The following is a 20,103-nucleotide window of genomic DNA, read 5'->3' on the forward strand; positions in this document are numbered from 1 at the left end:
AGCGGGGTCACCATGGGAGTCATCAAGAAGAAGACGGGTACCCGGGGCACAGAAGGCGGCACTAAGTATGTCTGTGATGTCTGCTCATCCGATATCACGTCGACGGTAGGTCCAATGCATCTCCACGACATGCGAGTGATGGCATGTTTACTTATGTGTTGCAGGTCCGCATACGCTGCGCCGAAGACATCTGTCACGAATATGACCTGTGCGTGCCTTGCTTCTCCGACGGCAAGGCCACACGGGACCACCAGCCCGCCAAACACAAGTTCAAGGTCATCGAGCAGCATTCGATACCCATCTACACCGAGGACTGGGGCGCCGACGAGGAGCTGGCCTTGTTGGAGGGTGCTGAGACGTATGGTCTAGGATCATGGGCAGACATCGCCGATCACATTGGCGGCTACCGGGACAAGGATGAGGTGCGCGAGCACTACATCAACACATATCTGAATAGCCCCAGCTTTCCTCTACCGGAGCACTGCAGCAAGGATGATACCGAGCTCAGCACTCGGATACCGCGCCATGAGTTCCAGGCTAGGAAGAAACGGAGGATTGAGAAGAAGAAGGAGGAAGCTGCAGCACGTGAACCGGATGCTCCTAAGCAGAAGCCTACGGCTAGTGTCCCAGCATGTCACGAGGTCCAAGGCTACATGCCAGGTCGTCTGGAGTTCGAGACAGAGTACTTCAACGAAGCCGAAGAAGCGGTCCAGCACATGCAGTTCGATCCTGGCGACGGCATCAACCCTAGGACTGGCGAAATAGAACCCGAGATGGAGCTTAAGATGACTATTATGGAAATCTACAATTCCCGCCTAGACGCCCGAGTAGAACGAAAGAAGATCATTTTCGAGCATCAACTACTCGAGTACCGCAAGAACCAATTGGCCGACAAGAAACGAACAAAAGAAGAAAAGGACCTCATGAACAAGGCCAAGCCTTTTGCGAGGATGATGAAGCATAGTGACTTTGAGCAGTTCTGTAAGGACCTGGAATACGAGCATAACCTGCGACAGGCCATTTCACAGCTGCAGGAGTGGAGGAACATGCAGATAACCAGTCTCAAGGCTGGCGAAAAGTACGAGCAAGAGAAGCAACAGCGGCAAACTAGGCCACCACCAATTGGACAGTTCGACCGCCTGGCATCCAACAGAATCACGAAACCGCAGCCGCCGTTCGAACAGCCTTCGGCAGCCACGGCATTGCTTGCACAGGAGCTCCCACTGCACATCAAGCAAAGCAGTGGGCTTACCACGCCACCCCCAGACCGTACTGCCAATGGTGTCAATGGTCTTGCTAACCCACAACAAGCCAAGTCTAAGTTTGTGGTGAAGCCGCTCCCCAACACAGTGCCTTTGAAGTTCAGCAAACAGGCACTGGCGGATGCCAGCCTGCTCCACCCAGAAGAGAAAGAGCTCTGTTCGGTACTGCGCATAATGCCGAAGCCATACATGTCGCTCAAGGAAAAGATACTCCACGCGGCCTATGTCAATGCCGGTGTTCTTAAGAAGAAGACGGCTAGAGAGATCTGCAACATAGACGCAGCCAAGGCTGGACAAATATACGAACTTATGGTGCACAGCGGATGGATAGCGAGGGGCTAGAAACCCAGCACACCCGCCTCATGATAGTTCGTATTTGTTAGGGCCTGGCGTTCACAGCGGTATACCCCTGGCGGAAGGCATTACAGGTGTCGTCGGTGGGCGACCACACCCACATAGTTGTTGAATCGAATAAATGAACCCCTTTTTCCAAAAACTTTACTCATCTCGCAACGTTGCGTTACTCCTGACTTTAGCATGAAGATAGGTCGTCAAAGCTTAAGCTACTACGCTACCCCAGCGACGGCCGAACATAAACAACAGCTCGCACCTCCGCACTTCCCCACCCGCAATTCCATCACCACGTACGACATTCAACATGTATCTCTAGCAACTCCTTCGATGTCCGGGAGCAGCGAATAATTGAAGCCTGTGAAAAGCAATAACAAACCGACCAAGGCTGACATCATTGGCACGCTAGTGCTGCCTCACGAACGCTCCGAAGGCAACCTCCGATCCACCTCCCTGCATGGCCTCTAATTCCCGCTACTCTGTCGACATGCCTGGCCTGTTCACCCCATCTCCATCGCGTGCACGCGCGAGCCTGGGAAGCGGCTTTTTCGAATCGCCGGCGCGGCCTTCGTATGCGACCGAGTCGTCCGGCCGCCAGGCGATTGAGGCTGACGTTCACGAGACCCGCAAACGTTCCCGATATGGCCAAAGCACATCTACCGCACCCATCTCGGCGACAAGCACCTGGGACGAAGACTCGCTGAGCAACTCCCGTTCTATAGACACCAAGAGTCCGCCGCCGCTTGCGAACGACCGATACGAACTAGCTGGGGGCATGGATGCGTCGCATAATTCCACGACATCCGAAGGCGACTACGACGATTACTTCAATCTCCAGAAGCAGCGTGGCACCTGGTCTGTTCCGCCTACTCCCCACGTAGCTCTGGCGACACAGGTAGCGGCTGGAGAGATGCACGCGACACCCGGCGGGACCAAATCATGGTCGCTCATCGGCCTTGTGGGCGGAGTAGCCGGCAAACTTTTTCAGTTCTGCACCGTGCCGTTCCGTGGCTTCCAGGCGGGAGGTGGACAGAGATATGGCATCGACTCACACGGGGAGGTTGCAGCGAAGCTTGGTTTACAGGATGACCCCTATCCAGCCGGTGCTGTACAGCAGACGACACCAGGAGGCTTCCCCAGCGATAACTACGGCATCGAATCCACGGAGCCAGCGACGGTAGAGCCAGCGACGATGGAGCCAGCGACGATGGAACCAGCGCCGATTGAGCCAGTCTCGATGCAACCCCCAGCAGAGCCAGCCTCTCCCGATCGACCGAGGATGACAAAGCGCCTCCGCACGGCAGACAACTGGGTGGTTGTTGGCACAAACTGCGAGTCCGAAACGATGCCATCTACGCCGCGAGTAGCAGAGCGAAGGCTTCCCGGTCATACACGAACGCCCTCCTACATCCCCCGTCCTGTGTCGCGCGCAAACATGACAACGCCATCATCCAACAAGCGGCATTCTCTGATCCCCGTGTCGCGACGATCAACAATGTCAAGGCAGTCTTTCGGTGGGAGCCCACAGTCCACTCCTGGTTCGCAAGGTCAATCCCGAGCGTACAACCGTCAAAGCTACGGCTCGCCTCTCATGATGGACGAGAACATGTCAAACAAGTCCGTGAGCCCGCTCCCGAAAGAGAGTCATCATTTCATTACCAAGGCGCAGAGGGAAGAGTTTGAGGAAGATGAGCGTATCCGCAGGATGAGCATGCAGATGACTGCTATGCTGAAGGAGGCGAACGAGGCTCTGGGCACCAAGTTTGAGGTGATGGACTGCGATGACTATGGGGTTGACAGTGGAGGCAACAAGCCGCAACCAGTTTGGTTTTCGTAAGAATCTTGTATCACGCGGGCAAGGCTCTTACCTCGATACTCTGTCGCACTTTACCCCAGTAGACCCGCGTACGATAACGGCCTTTCTGTCTCATTTGTTTGGTTAGGATATTCGGCGTTTGCGGGCGTGGCTTCTATACCCGAGCCCCTCGTGTGGCGTCTGCGGTTGTCAGCTCGAGAAGAGCTTATGTATAAAACGACATGTCACATAAAAAATTAATCTCAGGTGGTATTTTGCAAGACATGGGTTTGCCTACAGTATATACGAAGACGACATATCTGGTATTTCGATTTTGACACGTGCCCACGAGCAGTAGTCAAGTGTAGCTCCACGCATCCTCGCTTGACTCGTGCAGACCAGTTGAGGGAAGAGCTCAACGCCAAAATGCTTGGCTACTTCAAGGCTCTCCCGTCTCTCAGCCGCCCCTTTCCTGCAGCATGCAGACATCATTTTCCTGCATATTTCAGCCCGAGTTTGCCGACGCCGCTAGTGGGAGTCCTGACAAATGGCATGTGGGGTAAGGACGTGGGTGCGCAGTAGTGTTGAGTTGTTGGCGCTAGGATTTGGTATCCTGTAGGCGCACGGGTGTGGCACTCAGTCTCGTACAGCATGCGTACATACGGAGCCGTGGTCGGAATCCAAAGTACCATGGATGACGTCTATCAGTATATACTAACCAGATAGACGCAATAGACGCAATAGACGATGATATGGAACAGCTGTTGTGTCTGTTGCTCTGAATGAGGTCCAAGTATCCTCCCCACCGCTTGCTCTAAACTTGGCCCCCACAGCATTTGGCCGGCCTGTACGCGCCCACCAACCACACGACCGTTGTCGTTCCACCATGCCGCATTTACGCCCTGCTAAGCCTCATGCATTCTATCCATGGGGAGAAAACTTTATAGTGTGAAGACAGTCTGGACACAAGAACTCTTAGTTCAACTTCAGTTCCTCGACAATGGAAGCCTCACAACCACCACCCTCAAGACCGCTGCTCAGCCAGCGTAACGACAGAACAAACAGCCGCGCAAAGGAACCCTGTGTAGAAACTAAGGAATCCCCCGAGCAATCCAAAGGATGTCTTCCATCGTTCTTGGGCACTATGGCCGCCATTCCCCGCGGCATCGGTCGTGGCTGGACGCGCTTTTCCAACGGTTCATCGCGGATGTGGAAGAAAGGTTGGACGGCGGAAACGTTTAGTTGTATTTTTGCCTTGTTGGCGCTGCTGGGACTTGTGGCTACGCTTCTGGCGCATCAAGATAAGCCGTTACCGGACTGGCCACAGATTGTTGGCATCAACTCTATCGTTTCCATCTTCTCGATGTTGATTAGAGCGGGGGTAGGTATGGTGCTTGCTGAAGGTATGTTTGATACTGCTCTGCGCGGTGAATGAAGTTTTAATTCGAATAGGAATCAGCCAGTCTAAATGGCAGTGGTTTCGTACAGCACGGACGCTGGGAGATATGGAGAAGTTTGATTCTGCTAGTCGTGGTGCTTGGGGATCTGTCCTGTTGCTCTTCGGGTTCCGGATCAAGAAGCCATACTTTATCGCATCAATGGGCGCCTTCATCACCATCATGGCCGCCTTTACTGGATTTGCAGCTCAACAACTCATCATATTCCAAGACTGTCAGCGACCCGACAACTCAGCTCCAGTAGGAATACGTCGATCCAACTACTTCAATGCAGTTGGAGATAGGTTGGGGTCACAGTTGTACGATGAGTTTCTGCCCATGGCTGTGGCAATGGATATTGGTATGCTCCAACCCGTCGAAGATCGCACACAGGCTCTCTCGTATGGATGCACTACTGGTAATTGCACTTTCCCAGCATCTGATGGGCCGGCATATTCGACTATTGCAATCGGTCACACGTGCGACGATGTCACTTCCCAAGTACAAGAAATACCCTTGACCAGAAACCACGATTATGCCTACGCTGGAACCAAAATAATGAGCGAACCATATGAGAACGGGACTACGAGTAATCCCAGTAACACGACCAGCATGGTCGAGGGATATTTCAATACCACACTCCCAAACGGCACCTACGTCTGGAACATTGGCCTGTCCCTCCCCCTGGGCGACGACCAATACTCTACCGACCCGCTGAAATTTGCCATGTTTGGCTGGCCAGGCGCACTCGTGACCGGCGTATCAATGATGGGATACAACGGTACCCTAGGCAGTGTGAAAATGATCTATCGCCCCGAATTCAACAACTACACCTACTATAAAGCAGTCAGCTGCGACCTCTACCCCACCGTCAACACCTACGCTGTCCGCTACCACAACGGCGTTCTTCAAGAGACGCTCCTCAGCAGCGATCGAATGGGCCAAGACATAGCATTCGGCAAGGGAACCATCTTCCGCCTCGCAACAAAGCAAACCATACGCAACGGCACCCTAACCGACTGCACCCCACGCAGCACCCCCGCTCCAAACTACGAAGGCGTCGCCAGAGCAAACGTTGCCACCGCCCCTATAAACGCCAGTTTTTCAGCTCTAGAAGGAACACCAGCAATGGAAGTAGTTTTCTACCCCGTCGACTGCGTCTACGCCTTCTCCCGTGCTTCCGCCACAGGCATCAACAGACACCTCGAAACGGCATTTCAAGAGCAATGGCTCACGAAGCCCGCGTATTCCTTCAACACTTCTGCCGCACTGCGCAGACTCTACAATGACCGCGAGATGAACTTGCAGTCTGTGGATTCCTTCATGCAAAATCTCACTACTTCTATGACGACTGTGCTGCGCGTGCATGGCGAGAAGAACTTTAGTCAGCCTGCGCTTGGTACCGTGTGGTTTAGTACGACGTGTATTTATGTGAATTGGAAGTGGACGGCTTTTCCCGCGGTAATGATTGCGCTCTCGGCTGTGTTTTTGGTCCTGGTGGCTGTAGAGAGTCGCGGAGTGGAGAGTGAGAGGTTGTGGAAGAGTAGTATCTTGGCGATGCTGTTTTGCGAGATGGATGAGGGGGTGTTGAGAGAGGCGAGGGATGGGGGGAGGAGGCGGGTGGCGGAGGTGGCGGCGAAGGAGAAGGTGAAATTGGGCGAGGGGACGGAGGGGTTGAGATTGGTGGGTGTTGATGGGTAGAGGGTCTTCAATGAGAAAAAGCGAGATATTGTGATCTAGTAATTATGTTGATTCTATAAACAAAGTTGAGTCTCAAAACACCACCCATCAGCTAAATGTCCTACTATACAAGATCAAACCCAAGCCCCATATGCCAACAGAATTACACGCCCTCAGCATGCTTAACATCCTCAATCAACACACTCATAAGCTTAAACATCTCCCCCGCAAGCTTCTTCCCCGTCTCCCTCCACTCCTCCACACACAACCTCCCAAACCGATCCGGATGCCACCTAAGTCTCTCCTGCCTCAACCACTCATAACTATACAACCCACTCGCCCTCAACAGCCTCTCCAAATCATGTTGACACGCATGGATACTCGCATCCTGCGCCTTTAGAATCGTACACGCAGTAAGCGAGCACGTCGTCACCGCCGCTGGGAGATACGGGAACTGCGACAGGAGTTGTGATTTACCCTGGTTTTTGCCGCCAGGTGAGGGGGAGGGAGAGGACGAGGTATCCGAACTACTGGATACAGAGCGGACCTGTAGTTTCCTTGGGGCTTTTGCTTTGGAACCACCCGTGGAAGCGGAGGCGGTAGCGAAGAGGACAGCGGTTTCGGTACTCCATTTTGTGTAGAGGGGTTGGAGTTCTGCATCTGGTTTCTTCACTGGTGGGGGGTCCCTCGTTCCGTTTGGCGTTTGTCCACCACCGCCTCCACCAGGCATCGACGACGTACTAGCGTTAGCCCTATGTTTCGGTTTCGTCCTGGCGAAGTAATTCAACGCAAAACCCTCTAGCGCATCTTCATTGACGTCGTCGATGGAGCCGGCCCACGTGCCATCATTCCGTATGGCGACGAATTGATCGTTGGTCGTAGGATCCAGCGCGATAAACGCGAGTTCGTTCCAAAGAAACCCCCGTTCAGCCTTCCATTCCTCAACTGTTTCTTTGTAAATGTCCCATGCGTCTGGGTCGCCAAGCCGGTACACAACATCGCCGTACTCGCTCATAGCAAAGAAGGCGCCTTCCGGGCCCCACGTTACCATGCGCGGGGGGCCGACGCGCCAGCCGGAGGGCGTGAGCCAGGATTGCAATGCATCTTCTAGGCTTGGGGGGAGGTTTGCCCAGCGCAGAAGTTCAGGATGCGATATTATGAAGGAATCATGGGGACCGAGGAAGGCGCGGAGGTGAGGTGAGTGCCATGTTTTGCTCAGAACTGTTTGTAGGCGCGTTGGGATGGAAGCACCCCAGCGTAAACTGCTCGTTCCGGCTGAGTCTTTTGAACTTAGGATCCAGGAGTCTGGTACGGGGCCGAGTGTTGCCCAGTGGACTTCGGCGACTGTTCTGCCGAGTAGGAGATCTTGGAGACTGGAGGGGAGGTTGCGGCTGTTGTTAGAGATGAGATGGTTAGTTTGTTGTTGTCGTTGTTGGATTACTAAGGGGGTCGATCACGTACTACTGTAGTCCAGCAAAGCTCTTTGAGATAAAGCTATCATTCGGCCCAAAGGAGAAGAACGATGTGTTACCACTTAAACCACCCATTGCCCCGCTGAGACGCAGCGATTGGGTAAAGAGAAAAGGGAAAAGACGCAGGTATATGACGTCAGAAACCGGATAAAAGCTCCTATAAAAGAGGGCTGAAAGAAGCAAATGCAAAGAAGGCTGTAACATGTGTCAGTTCAACCTGCCAAACTATACATGGCTAAACCGTGGTGGCGTGTAACCTTACCCTTTTTCCTAAAACAACAAATGACGATTCTCGAGGTTTTTCGTTGGTTGTTGTTTGTTTAGATTTTGGTCTGGCTCAAACGGCGCTGAGACGCCGCCGTTGCCAACGCACTTATTTTCATGCGCCGGGCGGCCGTTGCTAACTTGTTTGCAACCCTGCGGGCGATCGTTGCTTGGCGGAGGTTGGTGGGCGGACGGGCTGGCTGGCGGGGTTCTTGTTTACCTAGACAACGATAAGCATGATCATTACAATGATTATTCTTCGTTCAGTAGGTTTATAAGACAAAGACTCCACTGATTTTCGCTTTTTGCGCTCTTTTTACCCTCACCGCCTTACTACCTGCTCTCCTGTTCTGGAACGCGCGGTTTCTTCTTTTCGCTTAGCGGGTTCCCGAGGTTTTGGCGGCGGAAGCTTTGAGCGGACATCATGTGCGATTCCACTTTGACGTTTGGACAGCGGGGCAGCCACTTCTTCCAGTGTCCATCCAAAAGAGAACAGTACAGCAGCACCCAGTTCCTCTTACGTTTGGATTAGTGCTAACCATCATGTAGTACGCGGATTCCGAAGAAGCTGGGGAAATTCCTTAGCTCAGGCCAACTAAAACAGGTGCACCATGTGACTCTCGGGTTTGAAGAGAGTTTCCTACTCACATGGCGTGATACCACTGGAAAAGATCGCATAGACGCTTCTGGGTTGCCGCCAGAGTTGATCGAATTTTTGTACAGCCGCAATCGCGATGTGCCGAACATACGATGCACTCTAGGGCCATATAATGCTTCCTTCTTCGTTCACGATAAAACGTCGTATCTTTGGAACAATCTCCCAGAGCCTTTGGTGGCAGCGCTGAAGAATACTATAAGAGATGGAAATTGGATTGATCGGCCGCGACTGGTAGCACTGGGCGCTGGTGATAATTTCCTTCTGGTCACGGAAAAGAACGCTGCGGTGTGGGACTTACGGTATTACAAGGCTGTCCTTACGTTGATCAAGCAGAAGACCGCGGCGGATATCCAAAACTTTGTGATGCATCCATATCGGTATCAGTGCTTCATTTGTCACTCCAAAAGCGGCAGACTCTTCTCCGAGAACGTACCACCTCATCAAGCTGTGGGCGTTCAGGATATGGCTGAGCCAATTTTGAAAGATACGGAAGCTGTGCAGAAGAAGTTCCTGTCGTTTGAAGATGGCAAAAAATCAGCGAGCCTTCCTAGAAGACCATTGGTTCTCAAACAAAGAGCGAAGCTGCGGAGGGAGTGGAGTGAACATAGCCACGAGCTATCAGCGCGGGCCAAAGGCGTGAAATTAAGTTTCAGCCTTAGTGTCAATTTGGGAGGCTTGGTTAAGAAGATGGGCTGAGTTGATTTATTATTCCATTTGTTCCAATTGAGCGCATGATGTTTGGCGATGTACTGTAGTAGCTGTTTATTTCAAGGAAAGACGTCCGATAATTAGCTAAATGCGGATAACCAGGGGTATGTAAGGAGGCGAGTCTAATGTCTACTCGCTATAATTAAAATTAAGTTCCTCAGCTTCACTCTGGACCAATTGCCCGTCGAAACACTCGTTACCCTTGAATTTCAACTCGATCACAATACGCACATTTAGTCGGATTAATGGTAGCAAACACATTAGGAATAAGTACAAAATTCTGATGACGGCATGGAAAAAGGGAAAGCGTGGGGTGCGTGATTAGCAACAGGTACACATAAGTCGAAAGCACAACATGAGTTTGACTGATATTATAATGCCAACAATGAGACGGGCTAAGGTAAAAAGCTCATGAAGGAAATAATTTTCTTTGTAATACGGTAATGAACCCACCAAACTCCATACTCCGAAACCCCAGAATCTTCACATCATCACCCGCTAATCTCGAGTATATTCTTCGGTATAGCCAACGAAGTCATGAAATGTGAGATTGTAATCGGAACCAGTGACTGTTTCATAAAGGCGCTCCAGACTGACACACATGGGATCTCCACCAAAAGGATCTCGGCAGAAAAGGTTGACGCAGTTTGCGCATGTTCCGCTGCACCTGATGCATTCTGTCCAATCGAGACAAGCAACGCAATCGCTATTGCCCCAGACGATCCTGTGGTTTCCGCCATATTCCTCACGGCGTGCGAGGTCTGGGGTCTTGGTCGGCGTAGGATTCTTGTAAACCGAAAATGGGTCGGTGAGATCGACCGACAGTGTCATGATGTCGTTCGTAAAGGTTTTGGCCTTTACGGTCGTTGTAAAAAACGGAGAAACAGTCTTGGTCTGGTTGTTCGTGATGAAGGTAGAAGCAATCAGGGACTGCGTTTCGTTGACGACAGCGGTATGACGCTTGCTGAGCGTGAAGGTGAACGGGTAGGTTTCCGCGACAGTCGGCATGGGAGCCATGATTGCGGGCTCAGTCGAAACGGGATGAACAGACATGATTTCCGCGGGCGGGGACGTGATAGATGAAACCTCGTCGGTGACTGTCTGCGTTGGACGATCTGTGTATAGGGTCGAGGTTACGGTGGATGCCTCTGACCGTTTTGCTTGCCATGAGCAAGATGTCACAGTGACTCTCTGAATTGGATTGTTTGTGAATACGGTCGTGACTATGTCAGGTGGATTGTATGTGTATTCAGTCGTGTATGTGACCTGAGGAGGTAGTGGGCCCCATACGACGCATCTGGATATAGTGATGGTCTCGGTAAGTGTGAGGACAAGATAAGGGGGAGCAGCGGCGGCAATGGCGATCAATCCAGCAATTGCACTGATGTAGATATGCATGGTGTTGAATAGATGCATAGTGTGGACTGAGTTTGATCTAGGATGCAAAGCTGTTGAGTGAAGAAGATTTGGCGCATCCTACTGCCCTTTATATGCTCACATAATTCAACTGGGTCATTGCAGCTAGCACCCGCTCATGACCACTCAGGAAATTGCATTACAATAAAACTTCTCTAGTTTTACGTATGGTGGATACCGATTAAGGATAGTACCGGCTTTGTTTCGTTGTCCTTGAGCTACTACCCCTATGTACTTGGTTCTATTTGTAATGATAGAATAATTATAACAAGACTTCTAGATTTATCAAGTCTGCATGGTACTTTGTGGAGGTTGACCGTACTATGAGACACGAGCCAGAAGACCTTCAGGCTACTACTACGGGGCCTATAGCAGCCCGAACTGATCTCAAAATGAGCATGCACGCCATACTTGTTCCCTAAGGGGGTGTGCTGAGGTAATGGGAAACTTTGGTTGTAGTGCCAGGCTGCCGTGTGTGCGGTGCCGGAGAACTCCTATGGACACATTGAGACCTTCAGGCTAGGGGTTCTCTTCGATCGCAAATTTTCTGCGTCGATGTAATCATTTGAGGACTTTTGGATGCGGTAGTTTTGGGGAGGTGCCTCGCTGTAAGGTCGACTGTACCTTGAGACGTTCAGACAACCAAGCCTACTGATATCCATGTGCGAGCCGCACGGAAACAAGAAAACCGATATCTGCTTCGTACTCATCAGCTGGCGCAGAACCAGCCAAATGGGGATTGAGGGCGCAATAATGAAAATTTCGGGCAGGGACAGTCTGCTGTGGGTGATCAGGGTATTTCTATTACGCTTAAGACCTTGGGAGCAACTAGAAATGAGGCAATAGTAATTTTAAATTATAAAATACGTCTAGGTTAACCACGGTTTAAACGAACAAGGCCAAGAGAAGCAATGAAGAAAGGCGAGCAGGGACAGTGCGCTGTGGGTGGAACCGTACCTGCCTTGCAAAGGACCAATCAGATGTGGAGCGCAGCGGGTCGACCCGAAACGTGGGGAAGGCGCGACTCACCGCGACTGGTGGAGGCACCACCAGCAATTAGCATTAGCAGAGACAGAGACATGGAGCAGAGGCAAAGACTGGAATAGAAGTCTCGCGCTTCTCCGTGTTCCGACCTACTCTTCACTCACTCCCATCGTCAGCCCCACAATTTCCTGGCTACACAACCGCTTGTAGCCCCGCTGTGCCGCCCTCGCAGGCAACAGAAGCGCAACTTGCCTTGACCCTTTACCTCACTGGGTATTCGGTACTTTTGTAACACGAACCCCTCTACTTGTCAGTTCAACTCTCTCTCTCTCTCCGCCACTCAACCGCAGCCAGTCGCCCGCCATGGCCGACAAGATTGCGCCCATCCTTATGGACCTGCCGTTGGAGGTGCGACACGCCATCTTCAAGTATGTAGCTGCGCGCGACGTTGAGCCCCGCAAGCTGCTTCGCTACTGGCTTGAGAAGAAGGAGGTAAAGGCGCTCATCGCCCAGGAAATGACCAACAACCCAAATGCACCTACACCGCAAGCCGTGTATAGCGACCACGAAGAGTACGAGGTTTATTTCCACGCGTTGGACAGCGAGTTTGAAGATGAAGATGATGAGGACGACGAAGACGAAGACGACGACATGGAAGATTTTATGATGCAGCTTAATGAGGACGAGGATGAAGACAGTGACGAGGCAGAGCAGGAATTCCATGATGAAGATGACGAGGAAGCCGAAGCCGACCTCTTAGTATATGGAGATTACCCCGAAGCCGAAGAAGAGGAAGAGAACGCGACCATCGATGGCACACACCAAATTCTGCCCTCGACAATCACTTTCCATTTTCTCTCCTCAGACCCGGCCCAGGTGGAAACTATTGAACAGACAACCGCAAATGTACAGGCTGCAGATGAGCTTGAGAAAGAGGCCGAGGAGGTAACAGGCCAAGATAACAGCGCAAACGTTGAAGATATGCAGGTTGATGTCGACCAAGACGAGGACGAAGACATGAATGAAGAGGATGGTGGTACAGATGCTGCGACCACCCCAGCCCAACCTCCTCCTCAAGGAACTGTCATCAGACCACATCGCAAGTGGCGCCACGTCCCCAAGTTTATGCGGCTGACTCAATGTCCACCACCCGTCGAGCTTCTCTTGACGTGCCAGGAATTGAACAACGAGGCCAAGAATTGGTTTTATGATGTGGCGACTCTGCGCATCGATGCCACTGGTAGCTTCGCCCATACTTCATTCTTCGAGGAAACCTTCAGCCAGATCACCGACGCAGCTTTCTCACCCATGAAGAACATCCGCAAGGTCGAAGTGACATTTGTCTGGGACTCCACCTGGATCCGTGCTGATACGGCGGGCTGTGTCGGCGCCATATTTCCTGCTCTTCTTGGCCAGCGCTCAAGCTTTGTGCATCGCATTCTCCTCATGGCCCCAGATCTGAAAGAGGTTGTCATCCACTGGTAAGCCGCCTCTGCTTCTACTTTTACTAACATATTTCCTAACCTCATGCTCACATCTAGGCACGACTCCGCTCATGACGACGAGAGTGTCAGCCTCATGCTGGACACTCTAGCACCTTTCCACACGCTGCCTGCTACTATCCTGATTCATGAGCACTACATTCCCGCTGATGCAAGGCCAAACAAGCGTAGCACCGCAGGCAAGCGTCGTGTCGAGTTTCAGAACATCCTCGATATGGGTCTGGATCGACTGTTTTAGGCCGACCATCCAGTCGCTCTCACAGATGGCTGCGTGTAAAGGTTCGCGGTAGACCACCTGATGTGAAATAAATGGGATATCTCTTGCATGTCTCGTGTGCTGTATATCTGCAGTATACTTACGTGCTTTACTTTCAGTGCCTGGCTTTGATCTAGGCGACCGCAGTCGCGTTCGAGCTGACTGGCGGTTAGTCAGGATATGGACATGATGGGTACGCGTATCAACCTAAAGCGCAACGGAAGCAGACGTGCTAGGTTAGGCGATAGGACCGGCACTAGGCCTGGATGAAATCTTACAGTTAATCTCGAATGCCGCTTCCAAGCGTTCTGTATCTGTATCATGTGCTTTTGGTGTGAAGCTAAGCAGGGTTACCTAAGCACCTAATGCAGGGTAGGCAAGGATCGAGGGCTGATTAAGCGCATCATCTTCAGTGGGTCTTCCAAAGCTCGACATCCGCTGTCGTTTCCAAATTCAAAGTGCAATCATGCCTCTCCTGCGTGCTCACGTTCCGAGGTATCTGACCCGCGCTTTTCGGACAGCCGCAAGTGATCGGCCTCACGACAATGCGGGGAAACTGACAGCTGATGAACTAACAAACTTTTCAGCGACGAACAGGACGAACGTGAGTGGCCGACGTGGCAGATTTTCGGACCCGCATAACCACTAGTCACCTTCTGGCGTGTCTAGCTTCGCATTCTAGATGCGACTTGCCTGGACTGGGCTGTGCAGCGTTTCCGCTTGTAAACTACACCATGCTGTAAAAGGCAGAGAATAGGATGGTCTGATACCCGAACTGCGGGGACAGAGATTCTTTGTACGAATTCCTGTGCAGGGGGCCAAATTCGTGAAGTTTGTTTCGTGGGGGCTAAAATCAAGCCATTGGCAGTGGAATTAGTTATATACTCCGCCAGTCTCCGTGCTTACTGCCTTCTGCCATCTTGACAATTTTCAAACTGCCCGTGAATCTGTACAAACATCGTCATGGGTATCTACAACAAGCTCGCAGATGATATCAATGAGGTTGATATCATCATCGCTGGAGGTCCGTCCCCTTTTCTTGCAAAATTTCGCTGCCGTACTGATATTTTACCCTTCTCTAGGCGGAACTGCAGGATGCATAATAGCCGGTCGTCTGGCAGAAGAAGACCCATCCTTATCCATCCTCGTAATTGAAGGTGGTGCAAACAACAAGGATGTTGCACACATCGTCAACCCCGTCTTCTACCTACAGAATCTACTCCCCACCACTAAGACCGCCTTGTTCTACAAGAGCAACAAGTCCAAGCAACTCGCGGATCGGGAGTCCATCGTTCCATCCGGTGGCACACTTGGAGGGGGTAGTTCAATCAACTTCATGATGTACACACGAGCACAACGCTCAGACTTTGACTCTTGGAACACACCCGGCTGGTCAGCAGATGAAATGTGGCCATTCCTAAAGCGACTGGAAACATACCACGGCCCTGGAAACAAGGAACACCACGGATACGACGGGCCCATCCATATATCCGATGGCGGCTACCGGGCCAAAGCAGCAGAAGACGACTTCATCCGCGCAGCCGGAGATATGGGTATTCGCGAGATTGAAGATCTCCAAACCCTCGATGAAAACGACGGTCTCCAACGATGGCTCCGCTACGTCTCCCCAGACGGCAAACGCCAGGATACAGCCCACCGGTACCTGCACCCCAAGCTAGAAGATGAACAAAAATACTCCAACCTCCATGTGCTCGTCGAATCAAAAGTCGTCCGCGTCCTCTTTGACGACAAGAAACGCGCTTGTGGCGTGGAGTACACACCAAACCCCGAGTTCCAAGCCACTATCGGCCTAACCATGCACCCCGTGAAGACGGTAAAAGCTCGCAAATTAGTCGTCGTTACATGTGGCGCATGCGGTACACCCCCCGTGCTCGAGCGCTCAGGCGTAGGTCCAAAAGATATCCTGGACCGCGCCGGCGTGCCCGTCGTCGAAGATCTCCCCGGTGTAGGGAAAGACTATCAAGACCACCACCTGGTTCTGTGCCCCTACAAAACCTCCCTAGATACCACCCAAACAATCGACGCCATTCTCTCGGGCCGCGCCGATGTGCCCGGCATGCTAGCACGCAAAGACCCCATGCTCGGCTGGAACGCCATCGACATTTGCTCCAAGATCCGTCCCACGGTCCCCGAAATCGCCGCCTTGGGCCCAGAGTTCCAGGCTGCGTGGGACCGCGATTTCGCCGACAAACCAAACAGACCGCTTATGCTGTGCGGTGTTGTGAGCTGCTTTTTGGGTGACCCGGCCAGTATACCAGAGGGCCAGTACGTGACATCAGGCATGTATACCGCGTACCCGTACTCGCGTGGCCACATGCACATCACAGGCCCCAAGCACGACGACCCGCTTGATTTCGACGTCGGATTCTTCACAGACAAGCACGACATCGACCTCAAGAAGCATATGTGGGCGTACAAGAAGCAGCGCGAGATTCTGCGGCGGACAAACTACTTCCGCGGTGAGTTAGCGGCTGGACACCCCAAGTTCGCTAAAGACTCGCCCGCAGCGGTGCAGGAGGAAGTTGCGGGCCCTGTAGCAAAGGATGCAAAGGATATTGTGTACAATGAAGAGGATGATAAGGCGATTGAACAGTGGATTAGGGAGAATGTGCAGACGACTTGGCATTCGCTTGGTACGTGCAAGATGGCGGAGCGGGAGAAGGATGGTGTTGTGGACGGCAAGTTGAATGTATATGGTGTGACTGGGTTGAAGATTGCCGATCTCAGTATCCCACCGGAGAATGTGGGTGGCAATACGAATAATACGGCGTTGGTGATTGGGGAGAAGGCGGCGGATATCATCATCAATGAGCTAAGGGGTGGAGCGGGGACGCCATAGGGGGTCCGCGATTTTATTTCTCTTTCTTCTTGTGTGTAGATATGTAGCAAGATATGCCTTATGTACATTGCGATGTCCTCTTCAAACACGCGTCTACGACGAGCCACCTACAAACGGTACCTAAACCTCCTATTTTCACGATCCGTCAAATCCAAAAACTCCTCATTCTCCAAATGCCCCACCGTCTCTTCTCTATCCCTCTTCTTATTCTCCCACGTATAATACGCGCGCAGCAGTATCGCCATACCCGCCGCAAACGCACACGTGACAACGATAGTAATCTTAGCAGGGATAAACTCCGGTTTATCCTCTTGCCTAAACGTCAACGGACCGATGATATTACCTAGACAAAATGACATGAGCAGTATAGCGTTCATAGTGACTTTCTTCGTGTGGCCAGCGATGTTGGCTGCGACCCATGAGTAGAGTAGAGGTAAACTGGCGCCGATGCAGTTGGTGAGGTAGTTTCCGATTAGCTTTCCGGCTTTGGCGTCGCCGGGGAGGAAGGCCATGAGGCAACCGCCGAGGGCGCCGGGGATTAAGAGGGACACGACGTTCAGGCCGCGTTGGTCAAAGCGGCCGGCTAGGTATGTTGCGATGAGGATTGAGATGATACTGACGCAGCCTGAAGGTAATTGTAGGAGAGCTGTGGTTTTGGAGTCAAAGCCAAAGGACTTGATGAGCGTCGACTGAAACGAGGATACAGCGCCGTTGGGCACATTTGATGATATAGTGATGAGAGATAGCATCCACGTCTGCGGGTCTTTAAAGCATTCGACCACTTGATAGAATTTGAAGTGTGTGTTTTCAATTCCAGTCTGGTTCTCGCGGAGGCGCTCGATGGCCCACACTTTTTCGGATGGCGTCAGGCGCGAGGACATGGGGTTATCGGGGAGGACGAATAAGACTGAGAGAGTGTTAGTATGGTTGAACTGGTAAGAGAAAATCCGACAAATCTCACCAGTTATGCCGACAGCTATTGTAACGACACCAACGACGAGAAACATGATTTGCCAGCTGGTGAACGTATCACTGCTGTAATGCTGGAACCCAAAACTAATCAAACTTCCGATCATCGTTCCTGTACCAGTACCTAGATACCAGATACCAGTGCGTAGCGGTTGTTCATTTTTCTTGTACCACATGGACGTTATCAGAATCAAGCTCGGTGCTACGGCCGATTCAAAGCAACCCAGTAGCACTCGAGTTGCTACCAAGGCGCCATAGTTTTTGCAGACGCAGGTCAGAGCTGTTATCAAGCCCCAGAAAATTACAGCTGTTCCGAGGTACTTGGCTGTGGGAAAACGTTGCATGCCGTAGCCGTGAGGGAACTCTACGATAAGGTAGGAGACGTAGAAGAAGAGGGCGAGGTTGGAAAACTGGTCGGTGGTTATGTTTGCGTCGTCATAGAGACCCATGACTGCTGCGTAGTTGACTATGAAGTATTAGAGCTTCTCATCTGATATGGATATGGGTGCGCATGAGAGTGAACTAAATTTGTGTTCGCGTACCCAATGTTTTGTCCAGATACTGCAAGCAGTAACAGCACCACATCAACGGCATTATCATCCAATCAATCTTTCGTAGTAACCTTCTTTCGCCCTCTGGCGTAAGTTCGCCCACGTCGTGTGCATTCTTGAGAAAGTTCAGTGCTTCATCTCCGTTGCTAGTAGGTTCTTCGACAGTGCCAATCTCGATATCCGAGTTTTGTGGCGACGGAGAAGTGTCTCCCGATTTGATAATATACTTCTCAGGTACGCTCATGGTGTGCGATTTAGAGCCAGAAACAGGAAGATACTCGCTGTAGTTCCCTACCGTGCCGTTGATATAAGTATCGTCACTGCGTGCAATCATCGTCACAGATGCCGTGCCGCCTCACCCATACAGGCATGCGGACTGCATCCCGACCTCATAACCGACTTTGAAACATTACCTATCATGGCCTATCCGATGCAGATCGCTAGATATCAACCATACATCACTTCTGCTGGTCCGCCATTCATGCAGTGTCTTATCGCGAACCCTGCTCAGATATGCGCGCCCGAACACCTCCAGATCTCTGTCCCGCATCGAACTGGCATGGCGGGATCTTTCGTTTAAGAGGGAGAGCCAAGAGTGATAGGCATCCAATACGAGATTGATAACACGACTGTTTGGTGATGTCAGTCAAGATAGGGTTGTGGTCGACAACTCCTCCATTTTCGTATGAGGGGCGCTAGGCGGGGTTAGGAAGGTGGTGGAGGCGAAGTGGGTGCTGAGGGGTTCGCAACATCGTTCTCAACGTTGTGGCAGACTGCAGGATTGCGTAGGGGAGAGGAGCTGGAAATAAGTCGGACTGAACTGCAATGGCCTACGTCTTTGGTAAGCATGCATCGATCTCAGTGCTGGGTATCCTCCGCCAAACTACCTTCGGACAATCTTTTTGATCGCGTTACTTTTCGATCCAAACTACAAACTTAAGCCCTCTCTCTTCAAAAGAAAGAAAATACAGTCAAGAAATGATGTCTAAGGACTCATTGTCAGGTGCCTGCGAAGGTCACATGTAATACTCACTATCGAGGCGGCCTTACTAGGCTGACCGGTAACATCCATGGCACTGCGCCACAGGCAGCGAAAATCGATTTCTCTTGTACTACCAAACCTTGCCGATATCAGAACGCAGGTCTTTTTCAATGAACGGTGAGGCGTCCCAGCTACTCGCTTTTTGAGGCGCAAGCGGGCTGCGCATGTTTACCGAGGATCATGTGGCTTTTCGGTGAGTAGGCAGAAACGTTCCAGCCTTCCTCACGAGAGCACAACACAAACTTCCGCACTTTCCCTCCTGATTTCCGTATATCAAGCCTCCAAAACATCGCATGCTAAGGCAATAATGGCGAACACTACGAAAATCACTTACGATGAGGTGCCGCTGTCGTTCGGAAGCAGTACCAACTTCCGCCTTCTGACGATTGAGCCATGTTCAGACCCAAATGATGAGGTCTACTGCAATCTCCATGTAAGGGCCATGGAGGAACCCCCTCAATATATCGCGCTATCCTACACCTGGGGCGAACCGAGTCCGACAAGAATGATCATGCTCAACGGGAGGCCTTTTCGAGTACGCCAAAATCTATGGGATTTCCTCGTCCAAGCCAGATCGCATAATCTTACAACCATGCTATGGGTCGATGCTCTATGCATCGATCAGAGCCAATTCAAAGAACGCAATCACCAAGTCTCCATGATGGGTAGGATCTACTCAGGGGCTAACTATGTCATCGTCTGGCTTGGGCGCGTAACGCCAACTTTGGAAAAAAGCTGGCAACTGATGAACACAACATACCTTTACTTCATCAAAATGTGGATAAATAAGCCAGCAGGGTAACTAGATGAAGACTGCGCAAGCGCGATACGCGATATATGTGAGCGAAAATACTGGACTCGGGTGTGGGCGATCCAAGAATTTACTCTGGCAAAATG

General features: G+C 51.6%; 10 protein-coding genes across 10 annotated transcripts; 7 read left to right on the forward strand and 3 right to left on the reverse strand.

Moving 5' to 3' along the window:
• Window positions 1–12: 12 nt before the first annotated feature.
• PtrM4_071640 (Histone acetyltransferase complex SAGA-ADA, subunit ADA2) lies at window positions 13–1,604 on the forward strand (the record flags this gene model as incomplete). The annotated part of the gene is made up of 2 exons (XM_001941532.1): window positions 13–105; window positions 165–1,604. 2 exons carry the CDS (start codon window positions 13–15, stop codon window positions 1,602–1,604), a joined length of 1,533 nt encoding a protein of 510 aa, XP_001941567.1.
• Window positions 1,605–2,100: 496 nt separating this feature from the next.
• Window positions 2,101–3,450, forward strand: PtrM4_071650 (uncharacterized protein; the record flags this gene model as incomplete). Its single annotated transcript, XM_001941531.1, has 1 exon — window positions 2,101–3,450. The coding sequence occupies one exon, from the start codon at window positions 2,101–2,103 to the stop codon at window positions 3,448–3,450; it is 1,350 nt and encodes a 449-aa protein (XP_001941566.1).
• Window positions 3,451–4,408: 958 nt separating this feature from the next.
• On the forward strand, window positions 4,409–6,545 carry PtrM4_071660 (DUF3176 multi-domain protein; the record flags this gene model as incomplete). Its single annotated transcript, XM_066105953.1, has 2 exons — window positions 4,409–4,811; window positions 4,861–6,545. 2 exons carry the CDS (start codon window positions 4,409–4,411, stop codon window positions 6,543–6,545), a joined length of 2,088 nt encoding a protein of 695 aa, XP_065964580.1.
• Window positions 6,546–6,817: 272 nt separating this feature from the next.
• On the reverse strand, window positions 6,818–8,071 carry PtrM4_071670 (uncharacterized protein; the record flags this gene model as incomplete). Its single annotated transcript, XM_066105954.1, has 3 exons — window positions 6,818–6,825; window positions 7,152–7,915; window positions 7,986–8,071. 3 exons carry the CDS (start codon window positions 8,069–8,071, stop codon window positions 6,818–6,820), a joined length of 858 nt encoding a protein of 285 aa, XP_065964581.1.
• Window positions 8,072–8,684: 613 nt separating this feature from the next.
• On the forward strand, window positions 8,685–9,614 carry PtrM4_071680 (uncharacterized protein; the record flags this gene model as incomplete). The annotated part of the gene is made up of 2 exons (XM_066105955.1): window positions 8,685–8,755; window positions 8,810–9,614. 2 exons carry the CDS (start codon window positions 8,685–8,687, stop codon window positions 9,612–9,614), a joined length of 876 nt encoding a protein of 291 aa, XP_065964582.1.
• Window positions 9,615–10,124: 510 nt separating this feature from the next.
• PtrM4_071690 (uncharacterized protein) lies at window positions 10,125–11,024 on the reverse strand (the record flags this gene model as incomplete). The annotated part of the gene is made up of 1 exon (XM_001941527.1): window positions 10,125–11,024. The coding sequence occupies one exon, from the start codon at window positions 11,022–11,024 to the stop codon at window positions 10,125–10,127; it is 900 nt and encodes a 299-aa protein (XP_001941562.1).
• A 1,365-nt stretch (window positions 11,025–12,389) lies between these two features.
• PtrM4_071700 (uncharacterized protein) lies at window positions 12,390–13,766 on the forward strand (the record flags this gene model as incomplete). Its single annotated transcript, XM_066105956.1, has 4 exons — window positions 12,390–12,605; window positions 12,699–12,971; window positions 13,203–13,507; window positions 13,568–13,766. 4 exons carry the CDS (start codon window positions 12,390–12,392, stop codon window positions 13,764–13,766), a joined length of 993 nt encoding a protein of 330 aa, XP_065964583.1.
• A 981-nt stretch (window positions 13,767–14,747) lies between these two features.
• Window positions 14,748–16,644, forward strand: PtrM4_071710 (BetA, Choline dehydrogenase and related flavoprotein; the record flags this gene model as incomplete). Its single annotated transcript, XM_001941525.2, has 2 exons — window positions 14,748–14,808; window positions 14,867–16,644. 2 exons carry the CDS (start codon window positions 14,748–14,750, stop codon window positions 16,642–16,644), a joined length of 1,839 nt encoding a protein of 612 aa, XP_001941560.1.
• Window positions 16,645–16,751: 107 nt separating this feature from the next.
• On the reverse strand, window positions 16,752–18,408 carry PtrM4_071720 (UhpC, Sugar phosphate permease; the record flags this gene model as incomplete). The annotated part of the gene is made up of 3 exons (XM_001941524.1): window positions 16,752–17,551; window positions 17,606–18,079; window positions 18,156–18,408. 3 exons carry the CDS (start codon window positions 18,406–18,408, stop codon window positions 16,752–16,754), a joined length of 1,527 nt encoding a protein of 508 aa, XP_001941559.1.
• A 1,105-nt stretch (window positions 18,409–19,513) lies between these two features.
• Window positions 19,514–20,008, forward strand: PtrM4_071730 (uncharacterized protein; the record flags this gene model as incomplete). Its single annotated transcript, XM_066105957.1, has 1 exon — window positions 19,514–20,008. One exon carries the CDS (start codon window positions 19,514–19,516, stop codon window positions 20,006–20,008), a length of 495 nt encoding a protein of 164 aa, XP_065964584.1.
• Window positions 20,009–20,103: the final 95 nt, after the last annotated feature.

Source organism: Pyrenophora tritici-repentis, chromosome 2, assembly GCF_003171515.1.
Source record: "Pyrenophora tritici-repentis strain M4 chromosome 2, whole genome shotgun sequence".
Lineage (NCBI taxonomy): Eukaryota > Fungi > Ascomycota > Dothideomycetes > Pleosporales > Pleosporaceae > Pyrenophora > Pyrenophora tritici-repentis.